This window comes from Lissotriton helveticus, chromosome 9 (assembly GCF_964261635.1).
Source record: "Lissotriton helveticus chromosome 9, aLisHel1.1, whole genome shotgun sequence".
NCBI classification, from domain to species: Eukaryota; Metazoa; Chordata; class Amphibia; order Caudata; family Salamandridae; genus Lissotriton; species Lissotriton helveticus.
The window spans coordinates 944,919,580-944,932,015 of record NC_136070.1 but is presented as its reverse complement, the minus strand read 5'-3'; the positions used below and the strand labels follow the sequence as shown (position 1 = coordinate 944,932,015).

Genomic DNA, 12,436 nt, shown 5'->3' with positions numbered 1-12,436 from the left:
GAACTAAATGAAGAGTCGACATGGCACACATCCCTGTGTTACAAAAGGGGATGTGGACGGAGCGTTATAACAAATCAAACACTCACCCCCAGTCAACTGATCAGGGTCAGACTGATTTGCATATAGCCATGTCTGAACTGGGGTGGCTGAGTGAACTAAAGAATGGTGATGGATTAAACCCAGATCAGTTGACTGGGGGTGAGTGTTTGATTTGTTCAAACGCTCCGTCCATCATCCCCTTTTGTAACACATCCCTGTGTGCCATGCCCACAAACCCACTGCCCTGGCATACATCAGCCACCCCTCTAGCTGGGTGCCCTATGACAGTGGTGTGGGCACAGGTGCATGAGCCCTGTGCCCCTACAGTACCCAGGGCCATTCCTGGGCACTAAGTGCAGTGATGCCATTAAGAGTATATGGTGCTGGGAGGTTGTCATTACGAACTCCACAGCACCATAATGGCTACACTGAAGGCTGGCAAGTTTGATATCAAACTTCTCGGCACATTAAACCCACACTGATGCCAGTGTGGAATTTAATGTAAAATGCACTACAGAGGGCATCTTAGAGATGCCCCCTGAAACCTAACCTATAATCCACGTTTTGTCTGAGAGGCTGCCTAGGCTGCCACACAGCAGACATGTTGCTGAACCCCTGGGTGGAGAGCCCCGCTCTCTTGGGCCTGCAACAATGCACATTCTGGGGACGAGGTGCCGAGCCTCCTCCCCCAGGATGGGCAGGGGAAGCTTCAAAGGCATTCCACCTTTGTGAGCTTCTCCAGACCACTTGCTGTACTCAGCAACTGGCCCCCACCAGTTCTGACCCCCACTCTGGCGGGAAGACTGGCGGGAAACCCTATGTCCGAAAGGGGGGGTGTGCCAGCCTGTGCCAACCCCACCACTCAGGTGGGAGAGGCGCGGTGAAGCACAACCCCGGGCTCCGGCCATCTTGAAGATGAGTAGCCCTGCCCAATCACAGCTAGGCTCCTGTCCCCTCCCACGGGAGAGGAGCAGTCAGTAACCTAAAAAACCCCGGAGGACCTGACTGCCTTGTGACTCTGACTACCTGGGTCTCCCACAAGCAGTGGTACTGCTCACAGCAAGTAACAAGCCCTGGCATCAGCCCGGAACCGCGAACCCTGCACACTCTGCACCCGCCAAGCCTGGCCTGTGCTAGAGTGAATCAAGACCCTGAGGACGTCCCCCTGGCGATTGTGACCTGGAATCCAGTGCCCAAGTACCCTCCTCGACGACAACGCCTGCAGCCTCAGGACAAAGGACCCCTCCGACCATGACCAGCAGGGGGTAAGATTTCCAGACCTCAAAAGACACCCAGTTGCCCCAAGGCCCCATGTGCCCAACTCCTGGGTGCCTACCTATCCTTTAAGATCCCAACTTACCCCTCGAAGTGTTGGTCACTCCAGAAGATCCTCCGTCCCTGAGCCTGCAGCCTTTGTTCCCTTTCCAAGATCTCCATTGAATAACATTGAGCGCCCGACGGCTCAAAAGCACCCTGCACCCAGCCGCCCGAGTGCCTCTGGCAGTGCAACCTTTGTCCTATTCTACTTCCCCATTTGCCCTGAGCAAGTGACCAGGAGCCCAGCTCCCACAGCCGCGTGGCCTGCTAGCCAGCAGCCATCAACCGAAGACCCCCGCCTCTCATTGGATAACATTGGGCCTAACTACCTCTGCACCCGGCTGCCCCTATGCCACTGAGGGTGTACCTCCCTGACCCTGGGGGACCCTGAGTCTATGCCCAGAACCATAACTCTGCCAGTCAAGTACTTACCTAAAAGCCGATGACTCACTTTTCTTCCGTAGGCTAACATTGACAGGTTTCACTTGAAATTTCTTCTAAGTGAGAAGTTTTGAAACTTTAAAATATTCATATAAAATTCACAGAATAACGAATTCCGAAGTACTCACCTGTGACCAGGAGAGAAGCCAGTACTGTATCTTTTAGCCCAGTACTGAACCGCAAAAGTAATCATAACCGTGTTTTACTAGTAACCTACATTTCTTCCATTGGAAACAGTTGACTGCTTTTCTGTGAAATTTCTTCTGTCTATTTTTGCAAACTACAAATATTCCTTAAAAATTGTACCAACTACTAAAACGTAATTACTTACCTGTCTTAGGTAGAGAGCCCCTGTACTGAACCTAGGAGTCCAGTCCTGGATTACAAAAGTAACGAGAACCTACCTTGCCTGTGACTTTAATTTCCTTCCATAGGATAACATTGCTAGCTTTTCACTGAAAAGTTTCTAAGTGTCAACTTTTGAAATACCTTTATATTCTTAAAAAATCACTGCAATAACCAAAACGTTTTTACCAAACTGTTTTCAGCTTAGACCCCAGGACTGAATATAGGATCCAGTCCTGGAGTTACAAAAGTAATCTATAAAGTAATCAGCTGCATTTATGTAGAAAAACCCTAAATTGTGTTTAGAATGGTGTTGCCAATTGCAACTACTGTACCTATTGTGCTTACAAAGTTTATTGCCTTTCTGCAAAATAACTACCTGAGATCACTCATATGGAGAAAAGTATATTTTGATACCTGTTGGTTCTAAAAATAAAACTATATCTTTTGATACAAAACAATTGGCCTGGAGTTCAGTTCTTGAGTGTGTGAAATCTTTTGCTGACTAGGTCTGTACAACAAATGCTTTACACTGTCCTCTGGTACTGCCTTACTGCTCGACCAAGCTACCACTTTAGAGAGTAAGGTCAGACCTGACTTAACCTCTGTTAAACCTCTGGGAATTGTGGACTCTATACACACTGTATCTTACTTTGGTCCAGTATATATAGAACCATTTTCTCACATGCAAATCCTTGCAGGCTTTACTGGTGGCTCAATGGCAGGAGGAGCTATTGCTCTGGGTCTAGCTGAAAGTGGGGCTTTACATCCAGAGGAGTATAGAAGTCTGCGTAAAAACCCATATCGCTCGAATAGAATGCATTATTAGAGGTGTTGTGGGCACAAGATATGGAGGCGGGGAGTGACTAACTCAGACTTCCTACATAGACTACTTTGGGAGATTTCTTGATATGGGCCCCACTTTAATTGTGGCAGAGCCCAACCCCCATTGTTGTGTTTTCTGCAGTAACACTGATAATATAATCGCCTCCAACAGAATACACATAATGACTTATGAATATCCACACACACAGCCTCCCAATTGCAGACCTCTCACTAGGTAAGTCTAGTGCGTAGGTGGGAGTGGAGTGTGGGTTATGATTATTTGAATTGCGTATTGCTTTGTAAACCAAGCAATGTTAGTCTAAATTGTCAAGCTGTAAATGTAATGCAGTCATATGCTAAATGTCAACATGACTAAACAGAAATACGAATCAATTTGCTGTATATTGCTAAAATGCAATAAGGATTTTGTTTAAAATAAATAAATAAATAAAAATGTGGTGGGTCATAAAGCCAATCCAGACTATTAGTAAGAGTTGTTAAGGCCCAAACAGATTGTTGAAAATTCAGTTTCTTTTAATATGTGGTGATAAATATGAAACTAGTTACACTTAAATATCTTTTCTTGCTTTCTTTTACCTGTTCGCCCACAGACCACTTTGAGTCTTGCTTGAATGTAAATTCATTATCTTGATCTTTTGAAGGGATAAGAGTATGATACTATTTTGAAAATATGATCATCTTTGATGAATGATGATCTGTTGCTCATCTTTCCTGCTATAAGGGAACCCCATGCACAATATGACTTAAACCCTGGTCTAATGATGTTTCCCCAGCACAGGGTTGTAACTAATGTTCTGTGACCTGCTTTGTTTGCTGGCCTAAAGCCTTTAAATTGCTCTGCCCTCAAAATGATCAAAGTTAGTTTTATACACTTCTTTCGATAGAATATAGTTGTCCATTAGGACTCCATCTTTCCTTCACAACTGATGTACTTAAGTCTTCGAATGAATCTGTACTGCATTTGGAGTTCTGAAGTAATTTTGCATGGATGAGCAAAAGTTCATAAAAGAGGCACGCATGTGTCTGTCTCATTCAGGTACAGTTTATACACTTAGCAAATGTACCCAAAGGTGCAGCTAGTCAATACAGTTAAAACGAAGAGTAGTTAAGGCTGTTTACACAAATTCACCCATCTGACATGTTCCATTGTAGTTCTTTTTTCATGTATTGCTTTGTTCCTTTGTTGTGTGATTCTGGATCTGTTCAGCTACATAGACCAATCTTAGCTCATCTAGCTGATCTGTCTTTTAGGATGATCCGGTTACCAACTTGAACAATGCCTTTGAAGTGGCTGAAAAGTATCTTGACATTCCCAAGATGTTAGATGCAGAAGGTGAGTCTTGTGTATTTTTTTAGGAGTAGGGGGATTGCCATCATGGTGCCTATATTGTTTGCAGCCTAAGTGGCTGGCAGAATATGGAAACCTGGAGGCCCCACTCTCCTTTCTTATGATTTAACGTTTGTCATTGAATTGCAGACATTGTCAACACAGCTCGTCCTGATGAGAAGGCCATCATGACTTACGTGTCTTCCTTCTACCACGCCTTTTCTGGAGCTCAGAAGGTATCCAATGTCTGGGCAGCATCTCTTGCTGGGCTGCCCCTTGGCAACGTCACTTGCTTACTTCCTTTCTCTCTTGCAGATGGTGGTGAACTTTAACTGGTCCCCTGAATCTCTGTTTGTGTCCAGACCTGCTTACACTGTGATCACCAAAGTGGTCCCTTGGTCGAATTGTGCTAGAGCCTATTAAAACATTTAAATAATTGGATTGGACTAGTTAATAGGGCCGGCAAAGTAAAATGTCTAGAAGCAGAGGAGGAGCCAAGAGCAAGGCATTCTGACTGGATTTACTGGGAAATGCTCTATCGGATGATAGTAAGACACAGTTTAGCCTTTTTTTTTTTTAAACAAGTTTTGTATCTTTACTTTATCTGCCAGTGTTTGTAGATATTTAGTTTTGTCTGTGGTGATTCATGGGCAAAGATTTTTCCTTTTGGACATAAAGAGAAATTCAAAACATCAGATTATAGATTTTAAAGATGTGGACCGAGGTTGTCTTTTGGTTATTCTTGAGGTATTGTTTCCGGCATTAATCATGCCACATTAACTTATGCCATTCTAAATTGCACCTGCAATTTTAAGTGTATGGGATGTTGAATGTGCTTCTTTTGTAATGTGGACTGAACGAGTTTTCAAAAATTGAGAATGAATTGGCTTGATTCTAATTGGAAAAGTTACACTGCAAATTGTTCGGGGGAAAAAACTGGAGCTAGCTCGGAGCATTTTAGGCAGTTGGTGTGCTGTTGTTTTCCTTGGCGATTGTCTCAGTCTAGGTTAGGGTACCTGGTAAACATGCACTTTGGTATACTTACCTAGAAGTCAACTTGCAGTTTAATGCTGTCTGGCTTTTTTCACCAACGAATCATGAAGATAAAAATTTCAAATGATTTGATCTAGCTATGTCTTTCTTCTGGGCATTTTTGGTTAGTTTGCTTAAGATTGTGACAGTCAAGTCATTTGACATACAAAAACTGTTGCAAGATGAGGGTTAATGCAGGGTACACAAACTGGAGAGTGGCAAAGCATATGAAGGCATTGGCATATAAGTGCTATCTATGTTGGCCTTCACAATTATTTTCATTTAGCACTCTTAATGTATTTGTTGTGTTTGCCTTTGAAAGTCCTCTACACAGAGTTGGCCCTTATTATAAACTCTTACAACAGATTTGTTGTGGACAGTACCCTGTGAGCAGAGTCCCGACACAGACTGAGGTCCTGGATTCAGTTGTCTTGGAGCAATGCTTTCCTGTGCTGCCTGCCAGGGCGCAAGATATCTGCATGGGCTGGGTCTGCTTATTTCATTCTTTCTTTCCTTCCTTCTCTCTCTCTCCTGCGCAGATATTGTAGGCACTCTGAGGCCAGATGAGAAGGCCATCATGACATATGTGTCCTGCTTCTACCACGCTTTCTCAGGTGCTCAAAAGGTGAGCTGCTGGTGGGTGCAACTTTCTGCTACACTGTCTACCTCTGTTTTGGCTCTTGCTTGTCTCAGTCTTTCAATTACAGCTTATTGAAATGTCTTGCATGAAAGTTGAACCTAATTTATAACAAAAGCATGTTTCAGCATGTTAATTACTGATATGCATGTTAAAAGATGTGTTAAGCACAGACTTCTTGTTGTATAGGGGCAAATGTTCATTCCAAAAACTGTCAAAGGAAAATGAGCAGCTATTGTGTGTAATTAAGCCGGTCATATTTAATCCCCCCAGTGCTAAGAGCCTTGCCTCTGAAGGTATTGGTTTGTGTTTCATCTGAGTATGACACTTTAATAAAAACTTAGCTCAAGATTCTTTGACATGGCCCTTCTGCACTGAAAATGTGTCTGACAATAAGGCAGTCCTTCTTTGAGTCCTTTCTTTAGACACTGTAGTCTTAAGTTACTATCCCAATTCTTGTGAAGTTAACTTCTTAGATACAAGCATGAAATAAATGTCCTGTGCAGATTTGGGTTTTTGTGAAATATTTACTGAAGACTTGGAAGGTTAGCTTGTTTTGTGTGCCAGAGATGGCATACATACATACCCTTGGTATCACATGTTCTTGTTAGAATAAAAAAAATGTTTTGCCCCAAAGGCAAAACTACCATGGAATGATCTATGTTCCTGTATCCTCTGTAGATATGTCTAATCTGAATTGGTTTCCTGATGAGATACTTTCCAAAAGTAGGTGACGTTCAGGTTTGTGCTTATTAGTTTAGTAGGTGTATGTTTGAGACATGTGTTTCTGTAGATACATGTGCTTGGCATACTCCTGCCATCTAGTGTTGGCTCCGGATGTGTGCAAGTTGTTTATCTTCAAAGTAGACTTTTGAGTCATGTGTTCGAGTGACTCCTAGTGATCATGTGCATGTCCATTGACTCCTTTGTTAGATTGTTTTCTTTCCGCTGTTGAGTTTGGATATGTGTGCCTGCACTCCGGTTTGAGGCAGTTACAGTGCTCTTTTCGGTTCATGCAACATTCACCCTTTTTATTGTTTCGATCGCGTTTCCAATTCTGTGTATCACGGTTTAGCTACTTTGCTAGTCCAGCCAACGCACTTCTACTACGGCCCTCCAAGACATTGCCCTTTGGGGCTTTTTCCTCAATCTCCATCAGGTTCTACAGAGAATGCCCTGCTGGTGATGGAATGTACGCCCTTCCGTTACTGCTCTTGCTGCCATGCGAAATATCCCCAGACCGACTTAAATCAGGTCTGTAAACTGTGTTTGTCACCAGAACACCGAGGCTGATTGTTAATCCTGTCACACCTTCAGCTCCAAGTAAACCTCCCGAGACCGTTGAACACATCAGCTCAAGGTGCAGCGGAGAAACATCAAGGACACTCCGTACATCTTCGGCTATGAAGACTTCCAAGAACACGAAGAACACCCTCAATCATCGGTTGCAGAAGAAGAGGCGTTCTCCATTGAGGTTCTGACCTCAAGATCGACCTGGACATGGAGGAAGTCACACCGGCTCAACAGCCCGTGTGTGCGGTAGCCCCTGTCTCTCAACACAGCATTGAACACTACAAAAGAAACATGGCCCCTCTTGATCAGGAGGCTACCACTGCCTTCTGGCCATGGTCGGCACCGGGCGACTGGTTTGGGCGCCCCATCCTCCGAATCATCGCCGAAACACTTAATAAAGCTAAAGTCTTCGGCGTCGACCACCTCTGTGCCGAGCGTACCATCGATACCGAGCTGACCTTCGGTGGCCATCACTTTGACACCGAGCTGAACTTAGGCACCAAAACCTGGGTTGGATCCGAAAGCTTTGAAGCAGGCTTCCAAACCCGATTCTGACAAGCCAGTGGAGCCCCTTCTTCATAGACTCCTGGAGAAGCTGGATGCTAGACAAAAACAAATCCACATCTAGCCTCTTACTTGCCATATCCTTACCAAGGCTTCGGCTCCGATTCCTTCACTACGGAAAAGACAGCTGTCTTTGCAGGAGGCTTTTGACTCACCAGTGCCATCAAAAAAGGGAACAAATATGACAAAGCCACCAGCCTTTTGTCTCCTCCATCATTCTCACCACCTTCACAACTTGCACCAGACTCACCTTCTCCAGTACAGTCTGTTGGAGACGCACTAGACCTCTCACTTCAGGACTCTCCACAATACGATATAGGTGGGCATGGTTGAGGATTCCACGCTGTTGGGACACCACCACACCCTGACCCCTGGGCCACTTATGGACATGGACCCAGACTTATATCCCACTCATCCCTCCACTCCTGATGACTCAACAGTATATCAGGAGCTATTCTGTAGAGCTGCTGCCTTTCACGATTGTACAGCTCCACAAGGAACCCATAGAGGATTTACTCTTTCTGACCCTTTCATCTACCCATAAGGCTACTCCGTATCTACCAATTCTAAAAGACATGCTAAGACACACTGAGGACATTTTTAAAGACCCTATTAAAGCTAAGGTTATAACGCAAACAGTAGATAAATGTAAATCCTCCTCATCTGATCCTATATACGTTAAGGGCCAATTACCACCAGACTTGCTAATAATTACCACTGCTCACAAGGGAGTTAACTCGCAAGCTAGGGGAGATGCCCTGCTGCCTGTCAAAGAAATCAAGTGCATTGATGCGGCAGGGAAAAAGATTGCAGGGCAATCTGCCAATCTTTGGCGTATTGCCAACTCAGTTGGCTTGCTCGATATGACTGTGCTCACTGGGATGAGATGGACCTGCTCCAATATCTCCCAGAAGAGTTTAGAACGAGAGGGCAAGAACTGGTTTCCGAGGGGAAGCTAATATCCAATACCTCCATCGGCTGTGCCCTAGACTCTGCTAGTGCTGCAGCTAGAGACATCAATACCAGAATCTTAATGTGACACCACTCATAGTTTCGTATTTCTGGTTTTAAATCCATTAAATTCACTTAATATGCCCTTTGACAAACAACATTTTTGGTCCCCAATTTGACCAGACCTTACAGAAAATGTAAAAAGACAGACGGCGAAAGCAATTGGGTTCCTTCAAACACCTTCTCCCCGTGGCTCCTTTCGCCACTCCAACTTTCGGGGAGTTCCCAAAACCACCTCTTTGATAACAGTGGGAAGAGATGGTGGTGCCCAAAGTCAACACTCCTCTACAAGAGGTTACTTCAGGGACAACAATGCCAAGGGTAGCAAAGGTGCTTCCCCATGTGGTTCAACACCCACTGCTAGGAAATGACTACCCTCTCCTCCCCCGACTGTAACACACCTGTCGGGGTCATTTATAGGATTTTTAACCCAGATTGCAATCAACCACATTATACCAGTGGTTGTTGGATATTATCCAACATGGTTGTCTGGAGCTCATTACACACCTCCCAACAATCTACCTTCCACCCACAGGCTATCACTAGAACATCAAACACTGCTCAAAATGGAAGTTCAAGCTCTTTTTAAAGGAGGTATATAACCTGTCCCGCCATGTCATCAGGTTCAGGGGTATACTCCCTATAATTCCTAATCCCCAAAAAGGACGTCTCTTTATGTCCAATTTTAGCCCTCAGCCTCCTAAACCAGTATATCCTGTCAGAGCAATTCCATATGGTCAATCGCCAAGAGGTGATCCCACTTCTCCAATATGGCAACTTTCTAGCTGCACTAGACCTAAAAGGCACCGATTTTCACGTAACAATAGACCCAGCACATTGCAAATACCTAAGATTTGTGAAAGCCGGCACACATCAGTTCAAAGTCCTCCCTTTCAGGGTGACAACTGCAGCTTGGATATTTACCAAGTGTCTAGCAGTGGTTGCTGCCCACCTATGCAGACAAAACTTCCACATAATCCCATACCTGGGTGATTGGCTTATCAAGGCCAGCACCAATCATCAGTGCTAGCAACATACTCAAGCTACCATAGATCTGCTCCATTACTTAGGTTTCACCATTAATGTCTGTCTGATTTTTTCCACAGCAAAATCTGATATTTTCTCCACATTCAACTCTGCCGAGGGGACTGGCGACCAGACTACCCCACTGTGCACTAACTCTAGTGAAGCCAGGCTTTGCTCTTTTAAGCCTGTCTCCCTAGACACGGCCTTCTGAAAAAGCAAAAATGCAAATCAGGTTCCCCTATTGATCCAGTTCCGGCCGAGATGTTCACTTCCCTAGCCCCGGTCCTCATCTACCCACTTCTTTCCATATGGAATACCTCCCTTCTATCCGGGCACTTCCCTTCTGTTTGGAAACAGGCCACAGTAATCCCCATCCTGAAAAAACCCGAGGTTGATCCTTCTATATTTAGTAACGATCGGCCCATATCGCTTCTCCCCAAACCTGCTAAAGTACTGGAAAAAGTAGTTCAGAAACTGGCAGAATTTCTAGAGACTAGAAATCTTCTCCACGACTCTCAGTCCGGCTTCAGAGCCGGATCCAGTACTGACACAGCCCTTTTAGAGGCCACTGAAACAATTAGGGAGAGCGTGGACAGAGGCGAAGTAGCCATACTGGTGCTCCTCGATCTGTTCTATTCTTTAACCAAAAGTCTCCTCTACCGCCGACGTTGTGGTGGCCACACAAGTTGAATTCCCCCCCCCATCCCCGGTGCAAGTGGCACGCAACCTTGGCGTCCAAATTGACAATGAGTTGGCATATTCAACCCAAATCCTCAGTCACCTCCGCTTGCTTTGGCAAGTTGCGCATGATCAGTAAAATCGCGCCCTACTTGCCATTGGACTCACTAAAAACGGTCGTTCACGCCCTCATTACTTCCCACCTGGACTACTCCAATTGCCTATATGTGAGCGCCCCAGCCTACCTCTTACACCGGCTGCAGATTGTCCAGAACGCTGCTGCCAGACTAATTGTCAAGGTACCCTACCGCCACTCTATCACCCCACACTTAAAGAATCTTCACTGGCTTCCGATATCCTCCCCCATTCAGTTTAAGGCCCTAGTCATTACTTTCAGGGCCTTGAACGGGAACGGCCCTGGATACTTAAGAAATAGGCTGAAGTTAGTGCACTCTTCCCGTGCACTTAGGTCTAACCATCTCCGCCTCCTGCAGCCTCCCCGCTTCCTCTGCTCCAGAAAAGGAGGAAGAGCCTTTGCGGTGGTGTCATGTAATCTGTGGAACTCCTTCCCGTTAAGCATTCGATTGATTGAGCTGGAATCTCAGTTCAGAGGTAAGCTCAAGACATGGCTGTTTCCCAGCTACTAACTCCTAGTTTCTCGTCGTTGCCGTCCACAGCGCCGGGACACCCCCGTTGGGGGTAGCCGCGCGCTCTACAAGACTCATAAATAAATGTCGCCAAATTTCACCTTCAACCACTGCAGCTTCAACCTTATCTAAAAGGTATTCTAAACACACAAGTAGGATTAACCTATCCCAATACTGTGCAAAACCAAAATTTCTAGACATTGATACCCTGCTTCTAGACTAATCAAGTGCTCCCAGGGAAATTAGTCATGCAACTCCTAGGTATGATCGCTTCCTGCATTACCATAGTACCGCATGTACGACTACACATGCGTCCATTACAGGAATGCCTAGTGCAACAATGGCCTCAGTCACAAGTCACAGGGTCAATTATAAGGTCTAGTGTTGATAGACCTCCACACTCATCACTCTCTGCAACCTGTTACAAGGGTGGCCTTTCCTCGAACCTGTTCCCCACATCACTCTGACAACGTATGCATCACTCACCGACTGGGGTGCACACTTGCAGGATCTCACAATACAATGTCTTTGGGAAGCCAAACACCAGAATCTCCACATCAACTACCTAGTGCTTTAAGCTGTTCACCTAGCATTGAAAGCATTTCTACCTCATCTAATTGGCAAGGTTGTCCTAGTCCAGACGGACAATATGACAGCAATGTACTATCTACAAAAACGTGGGAGGGGGGACACATCCTCCGCAGTTATCTTGCCCATCTCAGACCCTTTGGCGCTGGGCTCTATATCCCAACGTTCATTTAACGGAACACCTCCCAGGACCAGACCACGATTTTGCTGACCTCAGCAGGATGTGGCAACAACTCCACAAATTGGAACTCCACCCCAAGCCACTCCTCCCTTACTTTAACAGGTGGGGGTTCCCTCACATAGATCTGTTTGCAACTGCAGACTATGCCCAATGCCCAGACTCACCTCCAGGTTCCCTCACCCACTTTCCGAAGGCAGTGCTCTGTGGATGAATTGGTCCAATATATTTGCTTATGCTTTTCCACCTCTTCCTCTCCATCCATTTCTGGTTCGGAAACTCAAGCAAACATCTCTCTCGCTGATACTAGTGGTTCCCACGTGGACCCATCAGCCCTGGTTCACAATGCTACTAGACCTCTCAGTAGTTCCCAGCGATGAGCTTCCCCTGGCCGGAACTTATCACTCAGAGCAATGGAGAAATCAGGCACCTAGATCCAAAGGCACTCAACCTGGCGGTCTGGCTCG

At 45.5% G+C, this 12,436-nt stretch overlaps 1 protein-coding gene across 1 annotated transcript in view; it reads left to right on the top strand.

Moving 5' to 3' along the window:
* Window positions 1–12,436, top strand: part of LOC144782059 (alpha-actinin-4) — a 280,125-nt gene that overhangs the window by 137,904 nt on the left and 129,785 nt on the right. The window contains exons 7-8 of the mRNA XM_078661201.1: window positions 4,240–4,321; window positions 4,466–4,551. Coding sequence (XP_078517327.1) covers window positions 4,240–4,321; window positions 4,466–4,551 — 168 coding nt within the window. The remainder of the gene's footprint in view (window positions 1–4,239; window positions 4,322–4,465; window positions 4,552–12,436) is intronic.